We start from the raw sequence: 23,871 nt of genomic DNA, 5'->3' as shown, positions 1-23,871 counted from the left end.
GTAACACAATTTAGGAACCAAATCAAATGGCAAGAGCCAGAGTGACGGCCGAGTTAGGATACAGCCCCCCACCCTTCCCTGGAAGTGAGAGGCATCGGTCTCCGGGCAGCGTTCAGAGAAAGAGGGAACTAGAAAAAGATTATAAAGCCTTAAAGGAAACCTGGAAGCAACAAAGCCTCCCTCATTATCCTTCCACTTTAGCACAACTGTTTGATCTTTCTACAGGCTAGGAGCGGTTCGTATGCATACTTTTAGTGGTCATCATCATTATATACGGATGATTTTTCTGCTTTTACAATTTCGTTTTCTTTTTTGAGACAGAGTCTTGCTCTGTTGCCCAGGCTGCAGTGCAACAATCACAGCTCACTGCAGCCTCAACCTCCCTGGGCTCAGGGGATCCTCCCACTTCAGCCTCCCAAGTAGATATGACTATAGGTGTACCCCACCATGCCTGGCTCTTTATCTTTGTATTTGTTTGTTTGTTTGTTTTTTGGTAGAGATGGGGTTTTTCCATGTTGCCCAGGCTGGTCCTGAATTCCTGAGCTCAGGCAATTTGCCTGTCTTGGCCTCCCAAAGTGTTGGAATTACAGGCGTGAGCCACTGCACTTAGCCTCTTCCCCAACCCCCCGCTTAATAAGTGACATTTTCTCATGTTACTACACCCCCCCTTTTTTTTTTGAGATGGAGTCTCACTCTTTCACCCAGGCTGGAGTGCAGTGGCGTGATCTTGGCTCACTGCAACCTCTGCCTGCTGGGTTCAAATGATTCTCGTGCCTCAGTCTCCTGAGTAGCTGGGACTACAGGCATGCAGCACCATGCCTGGCTAATTTTTGTATTTTTAGTAGAGACGGAGTTTCACCAGGTCAGCCAGGCTGGTCTCGAACTCCTGGCTTCGAGCGATCTGCTCATCTCAGCCTCCCAAAGTGCTGGGATTACAGATGTGAGCTACTGTGCCTGGCCACCACCTTCATATTTATGTTTGTAATTGTATTTAATTGTACTCCTTTTAAAAGGATCAATTAACGTTTAAAAATACATGAATAGGCCAGGAGCAGTGGCTAACACCTGTAATCCCAGCACTTTGGGAGGCCAAGACAAGTGGATCACTTGAGGTTAGGAGTTGGAGACCAGCCTGGCCAACATGGTGAAACCTCATCTCTAGTAAAAATAACAAAAATTAGCCGGGCATGGTGGTAGGCTCCTGTAATCCCAGCTACTCTAGAGGCCGAGTTGTGAGAATCACTTGAACACGGGAGGTGAAGGCTGCAGTGAGCTAAGATCCCGCCACTGCACTCCAGCCTGGGCGACACAGTGAGATTCCGTTTCAAAAATAATAATAATAATAATACATGGATAAATATAGCTGTTTTCTTTTGACATAATTTCTAAGAGAAGGATTAACTGGTCAGCGTTTTCTAAATGTTACCATATATGATTTTCCAAAGTATGCAACTCCTTAGTTTACAATGGCTCCCTCTATGTATGTATGGAAGTATAGACTCTACCGTGATCTCATTATTAGATGTCATTGTTCTATTGTTTTATAACCTACCCTGTGTTTAATAAGTGTCTAACCATATACACACAGTAATAAATTACTGATGAGATCGGTCATTTTGTTCATATTTTTATTTATCTGTATGTTTCTTCTTGATCATATTTCTTTGTGACTTTTGAGTATTTAGTTCTTGGACTCTCAGAGATACAGATGCATTTACATGTCCACACTTAGGCTCACATGCACGTTACATACCTGTTAGATCACATTGATGCAACCTACTCCGTGTCTATTTTTCTTCTTATCCCCAATTTTCTTAGTTTCTAAAAACCAGAAACTTAACTTTTAAACAGTTTAATATTTTGATTTTTTTCTTTAATTCTTCTTTTGCTCTAAACTTAGAACTTTATCAGGATACTAGACAAAATAGGAAACACAGAAAATAACAAACCTTTTTGGGGATGAAATAAGTAATTTTCTTTTATTTGGCCCTTTTATCTTTATCCGGATCTTAGGACTTTCCATCCTCGCAGTGAGCTGAGGGGGGATGGGTCAACACAGTGTGTTTTCCGTCTGTTATGAGTGAAGACTGTCCAGGTACAGGCTGGTTAGGGAAGAGTCCACTTCCTTCTCCTCCCTTCCACCACACTGCTAGCCTGGGAAGGACTTCGGTGGAGCAGTTTGGGGGCATTGCCTGGCTATGTAGCCAGTGGTGACTACATTGCACGTAGCTGACCCCTGCCAGAGTGGGGAGAGGAAGGCCCAGCCCGTGTCTCCACCGTGTTGCCTACGGGGGCTGCTCCTGCCCCAGCATGAGGCTGGCTCTCTTGGGAAGGTGAAATGAGGTAGCTGAGTGTTGACTTAGTACCCAGCAGAAAATGAGCAAGCACCGAAGGGAAGTGAGTGTTCGTATGATTAGACTCCTAGTGATGCAGCCCTTCGCTACCGAGGAGCTCCTTTCTCTATACTGGAGTGGGTACCACGTGCCAGACTCCAGACCACGCACTCCACACGCATCGTCTCACTTAGTCTTCACAAAAGAAAGAGGACATAGACCCATTTCCTTGAATTCTTTTAGAACACTTACTTTACTTTCAGACTCTTTGCAGGGGTTTGCCCTCCAGGATCATGGAATCTGTGTCCTGGGAGGTGGGTGCCATAATTATTCCCATTCACAGATGAGGAAAATAAGGCTTTCAATAACTAAGATCACAAACTAAGAAGCGGCAAAGTTGGGATTCCACTCCAGGTCTATGACAGGCAGGATGAGGCAGGAAGAATAAGTGTGATTTTTGTTCTCATTGTACAGATGGGGAGACTGGACATCAGAGAGGTTAGGTGACCTGTGCAAAGCCACACAGCAAAAGACAGAACCTTTGGAGCCAGGGATCCTGAGCCCAGGTCGGGTGTTATCTCACCACTGATCATAGTGATAACTGCAGCTAGTGAAGTGCTCAGTGTGCCAGGTGTCTTTTCGGGGTCCTCTTGGTCCTTACCCAGGAAAAGGGATGTCCTGGAGAGAGGCTGAATGGGACACAGGCCTGTCTGAGCCCACAGGCCTTGCCCTGGTCATCCTGGCCCCACTGCCCGTGGGTTTGCCCTGCAGGATCATGGAATTTGTGCCAGCATACCAGCTTGCCAGCGCCAGGCTGTGAAACAACAGGGCGTCTTTGTCCCTGCTTTGCTGACCACCAGATCGTGCTTCCCACACGTGGCCAACATACCTTGGCCAGCTGAGTAGGGAAGGCTGAGGATTTTTATCTTCTTGATTTACAGACTTTCTGAGAAAATTCCTGTTAAGGAAAACATCCTAGCTGGCTTGCAAATGCATACATTCTCTTACAAAGCTCCTGCCTCACTCAGGCAGGTCAGGAGTCATTACTGAGAGTGGGCTATAGGTAATGGCCAGTTACAATGGCTAACATTGATGGAGCGATTCCTTTGTTGCAGAAACTGGGTTAAGCATTATCTAAGGAAATGTTCCAATGGTCCTAGTATAAGAGGGTTCATGTCAACCTTCTTTTACAAGTGAATCAGAGAGGGTAGATGAGTCACTCAAGGCCACACAGCTAGGCGGGGATGGAGCAAGTATAATCTAACTCCCCAACCCACATCCTTAACTTCTGCACTCCCTGCCCCCTGCCCTTTTGCTCCCTGAAGCAGAAGATAGGTGAAATTTTCTTGTAAATTTCATACATGAGGGTCCTGGTTGAAGTCTGCCTTGAATTTTGGTTATGTTTGTTTCTCTCTTTTTCACAAGGTCTGAGTGCTTCTTGAGGGCTGGGCCTGTGTCTGGTTAGATTTTATGTGACAGCATGTGTCTGATGAAAGGAGAGAATGACTGACAGAGAGAATGAATAAGGGAGGGAGAGGCTGAATGAGAATAAATGAGGGGAGGATGAAGGGATGACCAGGTGTGTTGGCTGACTTGCCGTGGGATACTTCCAGAAACCATATGCCTTTAATGCAAACTTTAGGCCTCAAAGAAAGAGGACATAGCCCCATTTCCTTGAATTGTTTTAAAGCACTTGCTTAACCTCCAGGCTCTTGGCAGGGCCACTTGGTGGTTAAGCAGACTGGCTCTGCCCCTTTTAGCCCCAAGATTTCCAGCAGGTGACTTGACCTCACCACCCTCAATGTCCCCATCTGAAATAGAGGCCAATATAAGTGTGGACTTCTTAGAGGGAGAATTGTGAAAACTAAGTAAGCATATGTGTCAGTCTATTTTTGTGTTGCTATAAAGAAATAGTTGAGACTAGATGATTCATAAAGAAAAGAAGTGTAAATGGCTCATGGCACTGCAGGCTGTACAGAAAGCAAGGCATTGGCATCTGCTTGGCTTCTGGTGAGGCCTCAGGAAGCTTACAATTATGGTGGAAGGCAGATGGGGAGCAGGCACGACACATGGTAGGACCAAGAGCAAGAGAGAGCAGAGGAAGAGTCAGTGAACTGAGAACTCACTCATCACCAAGGGGATGGTGCTAAGCCATTTATGAGGGACCTGTCCCCATGACCCAAACACCTCCCACCAGGTCCCACCTCCAACATTGGGAGTCACATGAGATTTGGAGGGGACAAACATCCAAACCATGTCAGCATATTTACACATAAAGTGCAAATGATAGCAACTGTTATTTTTTTCCTGGGAAAGCAATTTTACTTAGAGTTGATTTTTAAAAATTAATTTGGGTGATGGGTACCTGAGGGGTCATTATAGCATTCTCTCTGCTTTTCTGGATGCTTGAAATTTTTCACAGTAAAACATTTTAGAAACAAGTAATGGAAATCTAAGATGTTAGTTTTGTTGAGAAAACAGATATATTGTGGAATAGAATGCAAAATGTACATGCAACTTTAATTTTTACTTATTTATTTATTTTTTGCTGGTTGGTCCGTAAGTTCATTGTCTTTATTTGAAAAATCTTCATGGAAAATTGTTGTTTAGTTTAGCTCTCAGCAGCCTGATCCTGAGCTCTGAGGAAGCACACCTTCCTTTGAGCTGCCTGATCTTTCTTCTGAGCAAGGGACATTTTGGGACAGTTTCCCCACTGTCACCCACTACTAGTTCTTCTTTCTTCTTCCTTCTCTCTTCTTCCTTTTCTCCTCCTCCTCCTCCCCCTTCTTCCTCCTCCTCCTCTTCCTCTTCCTCTTCCTCTCATTTTTCTTCTCCTTCTTGTTCTTCTTGTTCATGTTCTTCCTCTTTCTCCTCCTCCTTCTTCCTTCCTCTTTCTTCATTTTGCTCTGTCATTCACATTGGAGTGCAGTGGTACGGTCTCAGCTCACTGCAACCCCGACCTCCCAGGCTAAAGCAATCCTCCCACCTCAGCCTCTCAAATAGCTGGGATGACAGGCACACGCCACCACGCCCGGCTAACTTTTAGTTTCTGTGGAGATGAGGTCTCCCTATGTTGCCCAGACTGGTCTCAAACTCCTGGGCTCAAGCAATCCTCCCGCTTGGCCTCCCAGAGTGCTGGGATTACAGGTGTGAGCCACTGCGCCCTGCCCCTCTCTTTTTTTAAACTTCTTTCTTGGGTTTCTTCTCATAGACTGGATTCTGTTGCATAGCAGCATGACTCTCTTCTACACCTCCTCCATGCCTGGAGTTACGCTGTTTTTTATGTATTGAGAGAATTGCTTTTTGTGAGCATCTTCATCATCTTCTGTTAGGAAATGCATATAATCCACAACATTCTGACTGATGATGTGCTTTCGATGCACTTCTGTATTAAATTCCTTGTTTTCAAAATCACAACCAGGGAATTATTGAGTAACATGAGGGATAGACAAGCCTCCATCTGCAGCTCCCTTCAAGGCCCCCCAAGACTTTATTGCCAGAGGTAGTTTTGGCAAGGCCTGCATCCAAATAGCAGGTGAAGGCACCAGGCTGACCGTAAGTGCTTTCTAGATTGTGTTCATCACCAGTCACCTCCACTTGGCCTTCATAGATCTTGCCCATGCCAGACCTGTTGAGAAGCCTGCAGGCCAGCAGCAGGCCAGGACAATGTGCCACAGCATAATTTGTCAGGCCAACCTTCACATCATGTTTTGGTAGCTCATGAGCATAAGGTACACAAATTATCACATCCCCTTCCATACAGGCATAAGCAATGTGACAGACGCTCTCTGTGTTAGTTATGTGAGCGATCATCCTGTATTTGGGTGTGTTGTACTTATTTTTATCCTGTATCACCAAGCATTTCTAAGCACAGTAATCCGTTTTACCCTCTTGTCTTCTAAATTTCACTTTGTATCTCTTAAAGCAGGCCTTATTCTTGACAACTTTAACAAACCCCATCCTCCGGAACAGAGACTTGCACCTTTGGCTAGACATAGAGCCTACAACTGTTAAATAAGGCACAAGATTGGAAAGAAACAAAATAGCTAAAGCCGTCCACAGAGAATCCACCTCCAGGCAAGTTTGCTCCTGGTCTCACTGGACCTTTGGTTTTCTCCTCTTAAAAAACTGGGGAATAGTGATGTTTCCCTCTCAGTGCCGCTACATGAATCAAGTGAGAGGAGAGATGTGAGGGTGGTTTGTGAACTGTAATTCTGTCTTCTAATTTGATAATTTGTTCATTCATTCAACACGTGTCTTGAGGCCCTGCCACGTGCCAGGTGCTGCGCTAGGAGCTGGGGACACCGCTGCACCCAGATGGAGGTATGACAGAGACATACGTGTTCTTGAGCTCAGAATGCCATGGGGCAGATTCTTCCTCTGTCCCTTTCTCCTTAGGTCACGACAGCTGAGTACCTAATCTCTGGGCCTCAGTTTCCTTACCTGTAAAATGGGGAACATTAACAGTATAGTTCTCTCATCTGCATGGTCGTGAAGATAAATGGGGCAATGGATGTGAGGTTCCCAGAGCGATGCCCAGCACATAGCAGTTGTTTGATCAATGTTCATTCTCACCACTGCTGGTAGGAAGAGCCCAGCAAGTGAGGAAGGCTCACCAGAAACAGATTTGCAAAATGACTTTAAAGTTTATAAGTACCGTGGAGAAATGAAGTGGCATAATATGATGTGGAACCACAGGTTGGGTGGGGAGCGCCCCTCTCAGGAGCCGCCCTTCAAGGTGAATCAGTGGGATGACACAGGTAGGAGAGCAGACAGCAGGGGGTAAGGCAGGGAGAGGAGCTGGGTCTGCTCTGCAGACAAAGAGACTGAGGCCCAGGGACAAGTGACTGGTCCCAGCTCCCACAGGGCTGCCACCAGGAACCCAGTGATATGGTTTGGCTGTGTCTCCACCCAAATCTCATCTTGAATTGTAGCTTCCACAATTCCCACATGTCGTGGGAGGGACCCCGTTGGAAGTAATTGAATCACGAGGGCAGGTCTTTCCCATGCTGTTCTCATGTAGTGAATAAGTCTCATGAAATCTGATGGTTTTATAAAGAGGAGTTCCCTAGCACAAGCTCTTTCTCTTTGCCCACCGCCATCCATATAAGATATAAGATGTGACCTGCTCCTTCTTACTCTCTGCTGTGATTGTGAAGCCTCCCCAGCCATGTGGAACTGTGAGTCCATCAAATCTCTTTTTCTTCCCAGTCTCGGGCATATCTTTGTCAGCAGTGTGCAAATGGACTAATACATCCAGTGACCCAAAGATAGACAATATTTGGGCTCACTCTTGCAGAAGCCACTGAGAAAAGTGCTGGTTTCCCTGAGAAGTGTAGCAATGAGGATGGTAACTTACATGTACATTCCTAACTCTTGGTGTTTTTGGAGACCTGTGCAAGCATTGTTCTTGTGTTGAAGCTGTCAGACCCCTGGCTTAGGTAACACCCTTATTCTAGGTCATTGGTCTCCTTCTCCTCGGCTGGGTACTGCCTGCACCTCTCCTCCAGGCAAATACTGTGACCACGGGCTTGCTACCAGGAAGAACACACACAACTGTGCATACATGCCCCAGTGAGTCATCACCAAGTAATCACAGCTAGCACGAGCTATCTTCCACTTTGTATTTTGCAGAAGAGGCCAACGAGGGTCAAGGGTTAAACTGGGTTCGGGGTCAGGGGGCTGGAGTTTGACCCTAGCTCTGTCACTAATTGTGTGACTTTGAACAAGAGCTTTAGTATCTCTGAGCCCATATTTCCACTCCATTATTTATTTATTTTTATTATTTATTTATTTTTTATTTTTTTGAGATGGAGTTTTGCTCTTGTTGCCCAGGCTGGAGTGCAGTGGTGCAGTCTTGGCTTACTACAACCTCCACTTTCCAGGTTCAAGAATTTCTCCTGCCTCAGCCTCCCAAGTAGCTGGGATTACAGGCATGCACCACCATGCCCGGCTAATTTTTGTATTTTTAGTAGAGACAGGGTTTCACCATGTTGACTAGCTGGTCTCAAACTCCTGACCTCAAGTGATCTGCCCATCTCGGCCTCCCAAAGTGCTGCAATTACAGGCATGAGCCACCGTGCCCGACCTCCATTATTTATTTACTGGGCCGTTTATTCATTCCATCCACAAACATTTACTGAGTACCTACTGCAAGCCAGGCACTGGGCTGTGGACTGGAGAAGGGGAAAGTCGTTTTTCTCTATAACATGAAACCCTTGGCTCTCATTGTGTCTGGTGAGTTGCAGCCCTTGTGAAAACTCTCCTGGCCACGTGATCATGCCAGTTTCTCTTCTCTGAACCTTTGTCTCACTTTGCATTGTCCTCCTTGAGATGTGGCTTCCGGAATGTCCCATCTTATTAATGAACCAGCAGCTCTGCAGGGCCAGGGTTTGAGCAGTTCTGAGAATGCGGCTGCGAGACTCACCATAGACGAGCCTTTGCTATTTGAAATACTTATGGAAAATATTTGGATAACCTTCCATTACCTGAGAAGGCATTTCTAAAGTTTACATTGCAGTCCTGAGTGATGGTGATATTCGGAGCAATAATTTCCTCTGGCCCTTGAATTTTTCCCTGAAAGAGTTGCACAGCAGCTCCCATTGTACATGTGAAGGTTGTTCTGGAATGTTAATGGAGAGGCTGATTCACACTAGATGGGCTGGAAGACCAGGGAGGATGTATACACTGGCCACCATGATTCAGCTGTAAGCTTGGCTTTCTAAAATGCACTGACAGTTGGAGGTCAAGGAGGCTGACATTTGCCCAGGTTTTCTCTGCAAGTTTTTATGTTGCTTTAGCAAATTTGAATCTTGGTCCTGTTATAAATTAGTCACTTTTATGATATTCAGTTCATGGACAGGGTTCTGGTGGCATATCCGAAAGTCCAAAGCAGCTTTGACGGGCAGTGTCCTATGTCAAAGTTCACATTCGAACTCCTATCAGTGTTTCTTAAGCTTAACAAAAACATTAAAAAGAAAAAAAATTACAATGGAAAAAGCTACTTATATCTTCTGTGTGTCTTTATCAGCCAAGAAAGTCTTGTGTAGATCCATTCTGTAATTTATAATATACAAGGAAATGGCATTTTTGTGGTCCAAATATATAAATTAAATAAGTCATATTCACTGTGGCATATGTAGGCCAACTCTAAATGGAATGTTTTACATATATTATCTCCCATAATTATGTTACCTATCATTACTGGGCCCTTTTTATAGGTGAAGAAACAGACCCAGGGGACATGTCCCAGGTCCCCTGAGGTGGACAGAGAGCAGCTGAGCCCACTTGAACCCTGGTCTAGCTGACCCTATGTTCTCTGTCTGCTTCCTCCTGTTGTTCTTTTCTCATTCCTTGTCCTGATGCATACCCCGGGACTCACTCCCCTTAGCGTCTGGTCCATCAACAATTATCCTCAGTTTCTTCTGAGCTGGGAGCTAGAGGATTCAGCTGCCTCCCCTACCCACACTGTGCAGCATGTCCAGCCCTTTCCACAGTTGGCAGTTATTGGACAGGGTGCCCTGGCAGTCTGGTGCGGTTAGCTGGGCCTGCCTTTGGACTCTGACTTCTACTTGCATGAATGGATGTGGTGGGGGTTTGTTTGGGGGCTGAAGAGCAGAGAGGGAGTCTGTTGGCAGGGAAATGTCTGTGGGGCCGTGAGTGAACGGGATCCCAGAGAGGGTAAGAAAGGCCTGAAGCTGAGGGCGCTGTTTTCCATCAGTGTTTTGCTCTCTGGGCCAGGCACCGTCCTAGGGTCTGGGGGCTCCAAATGTGGACATGGCTGGCCCCGCTTTGGAAAGCTGGCAGCTAGAGGGGGAGGTGGGTGACCTGAAGCTGGAGAGACCTGAGTTCTTGTCTCAGAGGTTTAGTCTCAGCACTGCAGCTTCTGAGCTCAGCGACCTTTCTGTATATCAGTTTGATCATCTATACAATGGGGTTAACAATATTACTGGCCTCAGAGTTGTTGTGATAAGTGCTAAGATAGGAGCACATGGGGGGCTGGGCACAGAGAAGCGAGGAGGGGCCTCATGTGATCTTGGAGGGCTGGGTGGTGTCCTGGAGGAAGTGCCATCCACGCTGAGGCCTGTAGGAAGAGATAGGGTTGGTTACCTGGCAAAACTAGTGGAGAACAAGCTTCCAGTGGAGGCACTGGCTCTTTGGGGACCTGAGGGCAGGCCCTTGAAGCTGGAGTGACCAGCAGGAAGGGAACTAGAAGGTGGTGACGTGGCTCTGGGCTGGACCACATTTTAGGACTTGCGTATCCAACCGAGATGTGTAATACTCTCTCCACCTGCTACCACAGTCCACAGCCTGTGGAGGGTGTGGAGGGTGGAGAAGAGATGGTATAGAGGGCGCTGCAGTGTACCCACAGAGAGCACTGTGAGGAGGAGTCTTTGGAGGAGAGCTTGAGGGAACTTGGTACAGAGCAACCTCCCACGAGTCTGGGCGTGCCCTGAGACAGCTGGGGCTGTGGAAAGGCATGAACCCCGGGGATCGGCAGAATGTCTGTGTGCTGGGCTGTGTTCCTGCTTCACTTACTGATTCAGCCGGCCCAGCATCAAGGATTTATTAAGTGCCTGCCATGTGCCAGGTGCTGTTCTAGACACAGAGATACAGAGCTGGCAACACAGTCCACGATCTTGCTCTCCTGGGACTCTCTTCCCAGTGGGGGCGGGCAGTAGTTTTAGATAGAGTGTTCTGGGAGGAGCAAGCCACGTGATTGATTCTCTTGAAGAATGTGTCCTGGGGAGTGAGCCCCCCACCCCCGCGAGGTGGAGCTTTTGGGGAAACGGGAGAGTGGAAGGAGCTGAGGTCACTGAGGCATCAGGAGGCCAATTTGTGTAGGACCTTGTAGCAGGAGAATGACATGATTTCACTCTGGCTGCTGTTGGGGAAGAAGACTCCAGGGGGGAAGGTGGGAACCCTTCCTTGATGTGGTGTGCTGGGCCTTGAACCCCAGCCTTGCTGCTGATGGCCAGAGCTTGCCTGAACAGGTGCCTCAGCCTTTGAATGCTTCCCTTTCCTCTCCTGCAAAACCGCAAGGGCCACCATGAGAGCTAGGTGAGACCACAACAGCCCTTCGCTGGCGGGCCGGATCGTGTGCTCAGCAGGGCGCGTCGTAATTAGCGTGATGAGCATGAAGACCGTGAGGGCAAATCCCAGGCAGAGTGTGCGCTGCCCTTTCATGCTCCCCTGCAAATCAAAAATGTTCTGCTCTCTGCCCCCAGCACTGGGGCCTGCATGTCACCTCACATCCTTCTCACGCACCCTCATGTCACTGTGGCTGGAAGTCCTGTAAGGGCAGGTGATGCCCAAGGCCTTTCCGCAGCAGGAGGCAGATGCGCAGGGGCTGCGGGTTTCTGCTGCTTCTGACAGGCTGCCAAGGCCAATGTCCTGATGCCCTGGTCTGATGGGGAGGAACGAGTGCCTTGAGGACACTGAGGAGGGGCCCCCTGGCCAGCACGGGTATGCCGGGAAGCCTTCCTGGAGTTGGGCAGTTCATGCTGAGGAGGAGAAGTGGTTCTCAGGTTGCTGGTGGTGGTGAGATGAGGGGACGGGTGATCCAGGCATCAAGCACATTTTCATGTCTTTGAAATACCAGCATAAGAGAAGCAGGGGTGGGTGAGAGGGATTGAAGAATCAGAGCGGCTGGAGCTGGAGCAGGGTGGGGGCAGACGAGATCACAAAGCCTGGACTGAAGGGGTGAGACAGGAGGGTGGGGGAGCTGTGGGCAGGCTGTGGCAGGCACACAGGCAGGGAGGGCTTTCTGGGGCCATTAGTGACTTAATGATTTTTACCATGTGCTAGATCCCAAGCTAAGCATGTTCATGCATAGTATCATCTAATCTTCAGTTTTATGAAGTGGGTTCTCCTGTTACACCCATTTCACAGATGAGAATATTGAGGCTCAGATAGGTTAAGTAACTTGACTGTGGTTTCATACACAACCAGGAACTGTACATTTGAGATTTTTAATGCAGGCAGACAGAAGACAAGTTTGGTGTTTTGAACTTGTCACTCAACCATCACCTGGTCTCCAGGCTCTGGCAGCAGCTCTCTGCCCATTCTGTCATCCATAACGGGGTTGTACGATGAAGCCTCCCCTAGGTGATCTTTGGGAAATGCCACCCATTTCTGGAAATGAGGGATGCTGGTGGTTACAGCCGGGTGGGAATCCCAGCTCCGCGACTCACCTGCTGGGTGCGATATTGTAACCCTGCCGATCCTGTTTCCATATCTGCAAAATGCTAGTTATGGGGAAGAAAGGAGATAGAGGTAAAGCACCAGGCAGGTAGCACAGTGCCAGGCACCCGGAAAGGACCCAGAGACGGTGCTCCTTGGATTCCTATTACTGCCCTCGTTTGCCAAGACACGGTGGTGGCACCGCGGACCCAGGGGGTCCTGGCCAGGCCCAAACAGGTGCCAGCAGCGCGTGTGTGTGGAGGAGCCGGGGACAGGGAGTATGAATCATTCGCCACTGAAGCCTTGCATTATTAATATCGTTATTCTCAGACTTCTAAGGAGGGCCCAGCGAGATCCCATATATGGAAGGCGCGACTCAGCCTCCGCGGCAAGCACCTCCCTGGGTCCGGAGTTGCCATGGAGTCCCGCAGGCGGCCTGGAGGCGGTGCCCCGGGCTCGGCCCCCGCGCAGGTCCTTGGTCTGCAGCCTGGGTCCTTGGTTTGCGCCGGTGCTGGGCCGCTCCCTTGGGACCCTGGGGGACAGACAGAAGCCGGTGGGGACTGGCGCGGGCGTCCTCGGGAGAGCGCCGGGCGCGCTGGGTTTGCTGAAGGGCTCTAGGCCTGGCCATTCGGTGCCTTCCAAAGAGCGGACGCGCCGCGGGGCCCCGAGGGCCTGAAATCAGCTCCCGCCGCGCAGCCCCGGGCGCGCCACCACCCCCGCCGCGGCTGATTGCGGGGCGACAGCTTGGTCCCGAAGCCGGGAGAGGAGAGGCGGCCCCAGTGGGCCTCTCTGGGTGGGCGGGGAGCGCAGCTCCGGGACGGGCAGTTCCCCGCGCCCGCCTCCCCCGACCTTTCTCGGCCGGCCGGCCGGAGCTCGGAGGGGAGGGGCGCGGGGCGGGCCGGGGCGGGGCCCGGGGAGGAGCCGTGGCTGCGGCGGCAGCCGCGTCAGAGCAGCGCTCCCGCTGCCCCGCGGCTCAGACACGGCCCGAGCGCCGCCGCGAACGCGGACAGAGACCCTCACGGGCACGGGCGCTGCGCCGGAGGCTCCCCTCGCGGGCCGGGGCTGCGCGACCATGGCGGACAAGGAGGCCGGCGGCAGCGACGGGCCCCGAGGTGAGCGCAGGCTGCGGGTCCTGCGGCCGCGGCTGGCGGGGCAGGGAGGGTGGGGGCGCGCTCGGCCCTGCGCCCCGCACCCTGTCGCGCGCCGTGGAAAAGTGGGGACGCCCGCGCTGCATCCAGTTCTGGCGGGCGGGGCCGGGGTCAGCAGCGGCGGGGCAGGGGGCCGGGGGACCGGAGGCGGCCCGTGGGTCACGTGTTCTGCGCCCCGCCAGGGTGCGGACTCCGCGGCGGGGACCGCAGCCCCCGCTGGGGCGCCTGGTAGGTCCCTGCCTCGGGTGGCGCCTCCTGCGGGGCCGGTCGCGCGTGCGGCTGAGGACCGCCCCGCGTGTGCAGCCCCCGCGCGATGGGCTGCGGAGGCCGGCGCTGGGCGGGTAAAGGGCCGGCCGCCGGGTGGCCGGGTGACCCCAGCGGCTAATTTTCGTGACTCAGCGAGGCAGGAGTGGGAGCCTTGGGGAAATCGGAAATTTGGACCTGTTCCCTCGCCCTATCCCACCCCGGCCGGACGCTCGCGCCAGGAGTTGGGGCTGCAGCTGCCGCCGAAGGGCTTCTCACCCACCTCCCCGCCCATCCCCAGGGACTCACTGGGCTGGGGAAGGGTGAAGCGGCGGGGGTTCGATGGCCCCCTCCTTGCGGGGGGCAGGAGGAGGCACCCAGTGTGGAGGACAGACGCTCGCATTTTGCAGATGTGCTAGGGCCGCTTTCTTTGGGGAGCGTGATTAGGGCTCCGAAGGGTGGGGGAGCCGGAGAGGACGGGGAATGGGGTTGCGGGAAGAGGAGGAGCGGGTTTCGGAGCCCAGGGCTGTAAATCAAGGCTTCTCCTACGGAGGGCCCGACTGGCCAGGATTCCTGTTTTCCTGTGGGTCCCAAGTGGGGAAAGTTGGGCGCATGGAGGCGCCGCGCGTCCCTGACCTGCAGGGCCTCGGCCCGAGCGGCCGCCGGGGAGAGGAGCGCGGCCCAGGCAGCTTTCCCGGGAGCGACAGGCAAGCCGCCTGCGAGGATGAAATTAAAATGCCCGGACGCAAGGGAGATTCAGCCACCAAACGAGCGCTCGGCTCTGCGGAGCCCCAAAAGCTGGAGAAACTGAGTCCAGTGGCAGCACAGCCACCATCTGCGCCGCGTTCCCTGTCTTGCTGTTGGGGCCGCGGCCCCCACCCTCTGCTGCACTCCAAGCCGCACCTGCCCCCACCCCAGCCCATTGTTCCTGCGGATCAGGGAGGTGCCTCCCCACGCGGCACTGCAGTGGTGGGGGAGTGCAGGATGGGGGGTGGGGGATCCTGACAGGGCTCACTCCAGGGAGAGGCAGCGGAGAGCCCAGGTCCCCAAACATACACCCAGTCTGCCCCCGCCTGTACTCTTCCTCAGCTGGCAAACGCAGGCAATGGACTGGCAGCTGTCTTTGTCTGACTGTCACTCAGCAACTGGATTGACTCTTTTTTTTTTTCTACTTTTTTTCCTTTAAGTCAGAAAATAAAAATTTTTTTTAGGATGATAAGTAGGGGCGTTGAATTGCTAACCCCTGAGAATTAGTGAGCCAGTTTCTTGCGTCTCATGCTGGGAGAGAGTGGGTGATGATATCAAATGCAAGGTTGGGCATAGGATTTGTCAAATCAGAAGTGGGCAGGAATGTGTACCCACTCCCCACACCCTTCCCAACACTGTTTCGTCTTGTGAATCAAATGCAGCACCCCTATCCTACCACACACACCCACACACACACAGTGCTGGGAGAAGTTCCGTCCAGGATGGGGGCACCCATACCTGGTGTGCTGGGCCACCTGCCACCGCTCCTCTGGGTCTGTTCTGGAGTATTTGTTTCTTCACTTCCAGTCATCTCCAGTTCAAGGTGGCCAGTGAGAATTCCAGGTGCATGGACTTAGGACAGAGACCGACCTGATGAGCGAGCTGTCCCTGACTGCTCACCGTGCCTCTGGGCACCTCTGCCTTTATCTGTAAAATGGAGGATGTGAATAGTATTGCATAGGAGCAGAGTTGGCTTGCCCCCCACCCCCACACCTATTTCTAAGGGTTCGTCATTGCTGGGAAAACAGCATTCATTATTTTATTGTTTTAAAGCTTCACAACAAACCTGTTACCAGCATTCTCCCCTTCCAGGGTGGGAAATCTGAATACAGTTTAAGTGACCTATCCAAGGTCACACATCTGGGAAGTGTTGATTGGGACCCAGGCCAACTGATTCCGGGGCACCAACCTGTGCATCCAGCCGTTATGCACATGCGCAGTGGTTACCACTCTATTAAGGACATAAAAATGGTTGTGCTTCCTGGGAAGGATTTCCAGAATGCTTTCGGTGCAAAAGAATGAATGCCACAGATATCACACTGTTGGGATTTGTGAGCAGTGGGAGTCCTGGGTTGGGGAAGGGTTTGGTGGTGGGTAGGTGGTGTTGGGGGGTGGTGTCAGAAAGACTGGCCATGAAATCGTCTCCAACAAGTGCAGTTGGGGTGGGGTGGGGAGTGGGCAGAGGTGTGTGCCAATGAAACAAGAATGGCAAAATGTGGTAGTTGGGTGATGGGGAGTGGTGGTTCGTTACTATTCTGCTTACTTTGTGTATGTTTGCAAATTTTCTTAATAAGATGTTTAAATTACTTAATTTACAAAATCTGAAGGGCCACACTTGAGGGTCTGGGTGTTGGACAGCAAAATTTGAGATGATCCTGCCCGCTCCCTGTTGACCTGAGTGGGTTGACACATGGAGCCCTATAATGGTGAGATGAATTGGGAGTGGACAGAGTGGTTCAGACAGGGATAGCTCCTATGGTGACCAAGTCAGGGCTAGGCCTGGGGAGTGGAAACCAAGTCATTTTTTGCAGGGCAGGGGCTCGAGGAGAGGGATGTGGGCAGGCAGTTTTGCCTGGGCTGAGGGTATCTCTCGAGGCCTGGCATTGGGCTTTGGAGATGCCATCCTGGAGGTTCATCTTAATAAAAATAAACATTTTAAACATTGACATTTATTGAGGACTTAGTGTATGCTGAAACCTGGGAATATTGAGTTATATCATTTAGCCCTGACCCATATTTATTGTTGAATGAATGACTATGAGGGGCACCCCATTATCCCCATTTCACAGAGGAAAAAGCTGACAGTCCTGGCAGCGCACAGCTGGAAGAGGGCGGAGTAAAGGTAAGGACCTAGGCCATGGGATGCAGGCCCCAGGTGGTCAAGCTGAACAGCCTCTCCTGGCATGTGCCTGACATGTCATAGGCCCTCAGCAACTTGTGTTGAGTAGGCCTGCAGCTAATAGAGAGTGGCTGCCCTGCTTCCTACAGCCACCAAGTTGTATATGGCAGTGACAGGGCGCTGGTTATAGCCCCCAAAGGAATAAAGCAAAGGTCAAGGTGATGCTCTGGGCATTGCCAGTTAGGGTTCTGGCCGTGGGATCCACTTCCCTGTCAACACCTGCTGCAGTGTCTGTGTCTGCAGCCTTGGTGGTCCCCACATGCCCTCTGTGTGTGTCCCCACACAGTGTCTTGTGTTTCCCAGAGCCCTGTGATCGCCTTTGGCCCTCAACACATGCAGTTCTCCCTGCTTGGGACATCCTCTCTTTGTTTAGCAAACTCCTACTCATCCTTCAAAACTCAGTTAAGGTATCACCTCTCAGGAAGCCTTCCTGGGCTCATCCATCGGGATGAGATCTGCCTGTGTGGTCCCAAAGCTTTTGGTACTTAATGGTTGGTAATTCCAACTAGTGTTTGTTGAGCCCTTATGATGTGCCAGCCTTATGCCTGTATCTCATTGACTCCTCCAGCAACCCTATGAGGCTGGTATTATTACCCCATTTTGCTGATAAGTCAATTAGGGGCTTTGAGAAACTTACTAACTTGCCCAACCAGTGAATGCTGGAGTTGGGATATGAGTCAGCCATGGAGCCTAAAACCTTGTGCTGTTTCTCTCAATTCCCTTTCTCCCAAGAAAGGCATGGACTATGTGTTTCATTTCCATATTGTTACTAAGGACACTAGTAGGTGTTCAATAAATGTCTTACTTTTTGTTGAGTACCAGTCAGCAAGACATGAGGGAACACAGCAGAGGGCAATGGCGTCTACATCTTGCCCATTCTGCAGTGGCACTCCTGGTAATGTGGATGCTCAGGAGTGGGCCAAGCTGGAGGGGAGTCAGGCAGGGCTTGGACAATCTCAGAAGAGAAGCTGCTTTGATTCCAACAAGGCCTGGAGTGACAACTCAATCTTGTGGGGGCGAAATGCTCTCTTCTCATATAAATAGGCCTCTTTGGTAAGGGAGAAAGCATCTTTATTACTGCTGTGCATAATTAGAACAGCAGGGAGGAATCAGGGGCTTTTAATGAATGAGCAGCATGTGGCAGGGAATGAGTGAGTGCCTGCCACTGCGGGCACCCCCGGGCCCGGGCATCCCCAAGAGAGAGCAGGGCCAGCAAGGAGACACCAAGGAAGCGCAGACAGTGCTCAGAATTGAAACCCGCCCCACTGAAGCGGGCCCTGCCGATCCTTGCTGCGTTCCTGTTACTGCAAATGACTCCCAGGCTGCAGCTTTGCAGATGCTGCTCTGAGCTCTGCCAGGACCACCCCTCTTCTTCCAGCCTTGACTGTGACCTGGCAGCCGCAGATGTCCTGTGGGGCTGGCAGCTGCTCCATGGCACTCCTTCCGGGCAATCCTGATCTGCAGAGTTTGTGCCTTGATTTTAGTCCTCTTATTTTTAGGGTGGCCATATGTCCTGGATCGCTGAAATAGTTCTAGTTTATTCCTCTTGTCCTAGTGAAATTAGTAATAGTGATATCTTTCACCTTCTAAGCATCTCAGTTTGGAAGGTGAATTATGTGGTCGCGTTCCTTGTCTGTGTCTTCTCAGCCATCTGGGCCTCAAGAGGGACGAGGGAGGCAGTAGGGTGTGCAGTTAAACCTGGGCTTTGGACTCAGATGCTTGTAACATCTGGGTTTAACATTGCTGCATCTGTTTCTTCTGCTGTAGACAAGGACGATTAATAATCCCTGCTCCACTGGGGTGCTGGGAGAATGAAATGAGAGAGTATTTGTAAAGAGCTTAGGTGTGAGCCTGGTACATAGAGGGCTGTCAGTAACTTCCAGTCATTTTATTATCATTGTTAGCTTGATTTGGGAAGTGTAGCGGTTAAATGTGAGATCTGGGGCCAGACTGCCTGGGTTCAAATCTGTGCTGTGTCATTGACCTGCTCTGTGACCCTGGCAAGTTACTTAATCCCATAAAGGCTCAGTTTTTCTCATCTGTAAAGGATGGATTATAACAGTCTCTTCTTCATATGGTCTTTATGAGGATTAAATGAGTTTTTACATGAAAAGCACTTAGAGTAGAGCCGGGCATGAAGTAGACATTGAATTAATATGAACAATTATTATTGGCTGTTATTGTTATTGTGAATAACTGTCCAAGTTACATTCTTATAGGCAGAAGGAATTATCCAGTACATTTGTTTCCTATTGCTGTTGTAAAACTTACCACAAATTTAATGGCTGAAAACCATACAAATTTATTGTCTTACATTTCTGGAAGTCAGGAATAAGTCCAAAATGGGTCTCCCTGGGCTAAAACTAAGGTATTGGCAGAACTGTATTCCTTCTGGAGACTCTAGGGAAGAATCCATTTCACTGCCTTTTCAAACTTCTCAAAGTGACCACCATTCCTTGGCTCGTGGTCCCTTCCTCCATCTTCCAAGCCCATCACTCCAACCCCTGCTTCCATTGCCACATCCCTTCTCTGACTCTTCCCATCCTCCCCCTATTCCCTTACTAAGGACCCTTGTATGAGGACCTCTAATAAGTCCTACTTGCATAATCGTTTCACCATCTGAAGATCCTTAATTTAATCACATCTGCAGACTCCGTTTTCCCATGGGAGATAACATATTCATCGGTTCCAGGGGGCTATTATCTAGCCTCTCATAGCCAGAAAGATTGGAGTCTTGCCTAGGTTTGGGGGTGCTGGAGAGTCTTCTGTCGCCCTCAGGAGCTGTCTGAAGTTTGGAAATGGTTCCTCCTCCGTGTCGTACATTAGGTCAGGTTCCTCATGCATCTGCTGCATGTTGCCTCCCTGGAGTTTGGATTGTGGATCAACCCTTGACATCTATTCAATCTCAGTAGGGTCCTTGGAGACACTGTTACTTCCAGGGCTGGTTTAGCCCCTTCTGAGGGGCCCATGACTCATTGAGATCTGAATAAAAAGGTTTATTGGCTCCCAAGCAGAGAAAACAATCAATGCATTAAACAAATTACTGAAATGTCTATAAAATGTTACATTATATTTGCTTTTTCTATGTAACAAACCACCCCAAAGTTTAATGGGTTAAAACAATAGTCTTTTAAAAAAAATTATTTTAAGACAAGGTCTTCCTATGTGACCCAGGCAGGAGAGTAGTAGCGTGATCTTGGTTCGTATAACCTCTGCTTCCTGGGTTGAAATGATCCTCCCACCTCAGCTTTGTGGGTAGCTGGGACTAAAAGCACACCTCCATGCCTGGGTTTTTTCTTTTTTTTCTTTTTTTTTTTTAATAGGGACAAGGTCTCACTATGTTGCCCAGGCTGGTCTCAAACTCCTGAGCTCAAGCAGCCCTCCTGCCTCAGCCTCCCAAAGTGCTGAGATTACAGGCATGAGCCACTGTGCCTGGCAACAATAGTCATTTTATGTGCTTATGATTCTCTGGGCAGGTCTCTGTTGGGTGTGCTTATGATTCTCTGGGCAGGTCTCTGTTGTTTTGCTGGTCTTCCCTGTGGTCACTCATGTGACTGCAACACTGATGGCTCAACTAGTCTGGGTAGTCCAAGATGACCTCACTCACAGGTCTGGGGGTTGGTGCTGGCTGTCGCCTGGGCTTCGTTCTCCACATGGTCTTTTATCCTCCAAGAGGTAAGTTCAGGCTTCTTTATGTGGTGGCATCAGGGCAGCAAGAGGATGAGAGGGGAAGCTGCAAGGCCTTTTGAGGCCTTCCTGGAAAGTCCTATAAAATAAAAAACTTCTGCTGTATCCTGGTGGTCACAGCAAGTCTTGAAGCCAGCTCAGATAGAAGGGATGGAGAAATTGCCTCCACCTCTTAGTGAGAGGACCTGCGAATAATGTGTGGTTATTTTTAATCTAACAGAGTTGGCTTGGTAAAAATGTTAAAACTACAAACTTTGGAAAACTATATTATGCTTTAAAACAACTTGTAGGTTAGATCTCATTTCTTAAGACTTTCTGCAAGTGCCCAATGATTGTCTGACACTTACAATTATTTGTTTGTTGTGCTAGAACATGTGTTTCTACAAGTGATAAATGAAGAATGATGGTATTCAGAAAAGTTGTGTTGGCATGTTCTCAATTTTTCCCAGTATGTTTGCACTTTGATAGATCAGGATGCACTTTTTTCTTTTAATTATTTTATTTTATTTTATTTTTTATTTTGAGACGGAATATTGCTCTGTCGCCCAGGCTGGAGTGCAGTGACTCGATCTCGGCTCACTGCAAGCTCCGCCTCCCGGGTGTACGCCATTCTCCTGCCTCAGCCTCCTGAGTAGCTGGGACTATAGGCTCCCGCCACCATGCCTGGCTAATTTTTTGTATTTTTAGTAGAGACGGGGTTTCACCGTGCTAGCCAGGATGGTCTCAATCTCCTCACCTCGTGATCCACCCACCTCGGCCTCCCAAAGTGCTGGGATTACAGGCGTGAGCCAGCATGTCTGGCCCAGGATGCACTTTTTTCATGATTAAAGGCTAATACATGAAAAAAGTAAAAAAAAAAAAAAAAAAAAAAAAAAGCTGAAAATCTGTAGACGCAACTTCCTTTAGTGTAAGTCAGGGCTGTTTTAGTATTGTTCCATTCCCTGAAGCTCTGTGGGCAGCTGAGGGGGCAGATGAAGGAGCTGTGAAGATGTTGTCCCTATAACAAAATGATGGGTGTGGGTGTGTGGGTGACACCCTGGATGGGTTTTGCTTTTTTTTTTTGACAGAGTCTTGCTCTATTGCCCAGGCTGGAGTGTAGTGGCACAATCTCGGCTCACTGCAGCCTCTACCACCTGGATTCAAGCAATTCTTGTGCCTCAGCTTCCCAAGTAGCTGGGACTACAGGTACATGCCATCATGCCCAGCTAATTTTTGTATTTTTAGTAGAGACAGGGTTTCACCATGTTGGCCAGGCTGGTCTCGAACTCCTGACTTCAAGTGATCCGCCCGTCTTGGTTTCCCAAAGTGCTGGGATTATAGGTGTGAACCACTGTGCCCTGCTGGGTTTTGCATTTTGATGAGAATGGCCCCCTAAGAAGTGAGTGCCCCGTTATTGTTTTTGGAAAGCTTCCTGTAGCAAGGTTCCACGGGTGTGGAGTGATGTACACTGACCTTGTTTTCCTCATGAATCCTGTTATTTTTAGTGTATGGTTTTGTAGAATGTGAAGATTTGTAGGAAAATATGCGCCCTTATAGCAGAAATGCTTGAACAGCTGCTCCTTGACTTACAGTAGGGTTACGTCCCTGTTAACCTATAAAAACGTTGAAAATATCGTAAGTTGAATCATCCTAAGTTGAGGACTGTCTGTATTTATATTTGATGTGGGATGAGTGTTCGTTTAAAAAATATTTGCTCTGATATGGGGTGAAGCCTCAAATAACAGCCAATAGGAAGAGCCTACAGTCACTTCCTATTCAGTCATTTGAATTTTTGAGACTGCTTTGCTTCCCAGATGTTTACATACTTATTGGGTAGTTTTGTCAGTTATGTTCAGAATTTTAATGTCAGAAAGTAGAGACACCAGGAGGAAGTTCTGTAGGATGGAGCTCCTGTTTCACGGACCCACTTAGCACCCAAGATCTCAGAGGCGAATGGATTATGCCAGTGCCCTTTGCCTCCTATAAACTGACAATTAAATGATGTCCCTTGGGGCTTCCTATATTTTGTAAATCAGACCTCATGGTCATCTTGGTTTCTCTGTGACAAGGAACAGGGTTTCCTGTACTCAGGCGGCTGGTTCTGTTTGGAACAGGGAAGCTGTAGGTATTTGGGCTCAGCCTGCTGCCTCTGAGGCCTCAGGCTGGCCTCTCTTTGCCTGTCTCCCAGGTTTCCTTGGGCTGAAGGCTAAATTCCTCTGGCCACTTCCTTCCTTTTCTTTCCTTTTGTCATTGTCCCTTAGTGGCCATCTCCGCTGGCTGGGATAAGAAACTGTTTACAGCACAACCATCAGGCAGGAGTCTGTTCCCAAAGGAGAGATGAAAGTTTCAGAAAACAACTGCTTGTAGTCAGTCCACGTGGCTACTGGTCCCATTTGAAGGGACGATGGTCATCAGTTCGGGTGGTGGTTTCCCTGGGCCAGCAGTTAGAAAACAGAGCTCATGAATACATCCACAGCTAAATGGGACCAGGTTGTCTAATGTCTGGGCTGGACCCTGGGCCCACTCTCTCATTTTACAGATGGGGAGGTCAGGGAGGGGAAGAGACTGCCCCAGGACACTTGGCAAAGCCAGGATCAGAATCCAGGTCTGCCGACTCCCTCTGCACGCTTTCCAGCTGAACTCCGCAGTGGCTGCAGAATCCTCCAGCAGTCCCGCCAGCCACTCCCAGTCACTCAGAGAAGGCACAAGGATCCAAACCTCTTTGCCATTAACAAATTCATGACTTGTCCCTCCCCGCAGGAGTTACATTTTTAAAAAGTATTTGAAGAATGCTTAACTCAAAGGAATGAAGTGCCAAGTCAAATTGCTGTGAATAAAACCCTCTGCAGTGGTGGAACCGCAGGCCCAGCTTTTCTTTTCTAGTTTCTTGTGTGTTCCCTCACTTGACATGGGTGGTTGCCCATCTTTTTGTGCCTTGGCTTTTGGCAGAATGTCTGTTTTGAAAGGTTTTTAATTAGGGATTTTGGTTGCAGGCAAGTAAACCTTCTCTGGCTAGAGGAAGCCAAAAAGGTAACTTTACAGTGAGGGTCCAGGGATGGTTCCTGGATCTTAAACCTGCTGCCAGGTCTAGGAGGGAAAAGTGTTGGGAACATGGCAGTTTTCTTTCCCTCTGTCTCTTTCTTTTTTTATTTTAATTTTATTTTATTTTGAGACGGAGTCTCTCTCTGTCACCTAGGCTGGAGTACAGTGGGGCAATCTTGGCTCACTGCTGCAGCCTCCTTTTCTCAGGATCAAATGATTCTCCTGCCTCAGCCTCTGGAGTAGCTGCAATTACAGGCATGCACCACCACGGCCAGCTAATTTTGCATTTTTAGTAGAGACGGGGTTTCACCATGTTGGGCAGGCTGGTCTC

The 23,871-nt window shown here is 49.6% G+C and overlaps 1 protein-coding gene and 1 pseudogene across 3 annotated transcripts in view; one reads left to right on the top strand and one right to left on the bottom strand.

The window, feature by feature from the left end:
- Window positions 1-23,871, top strand: part of HSPA12A (heat shock protein family A (Hsp70) member 12A) — a 182,484-nt gene that overhangs the window by 96,233 nt on the left and 62,380 nt on the right. The window contains exon 1 of one of the 3 annotated variants that reach the window (XM_025395603.1): window positions 13,481-13,627. The exons of the other annotated variants lie outside the window; for them this stretch is intronic. Within the exon in view, the coding sequence (XP_025251388.1) occupies window positions 13,588-13,627 (40 nt within the window). The 5' untranslated portion in view covers window positions 13,481-13,587. Of the gene's footprint in view, window positions 1-13,480; window positions 13,628-23,871 lie in introns of those variants that run through there. 3 annotated transcript variants of the gene reach the window in all.
- Window positions 4,952-6,293, bottom strand: LOC112631716 (annotated as a pseudogene).

Source organism: Theropithecus gelada, chromosome 9, assembly GCF_003255815.1.
Source record: "Theropithecus gelada isolate Dixy chromosome 9, Tgel_1.0, whole genome shotgun sequence".
NCBI lineage: Eukaryota > Metazoa > Chordata > Mammalia > Primates > Cercopithecidae > Theropithecus > Theropithecus gelada.
The sequence above is the reverse complement of the archived record's forward strand: the minus strand, read 5'-3'. Positions and strand labels throughout refer to the sequence as shown.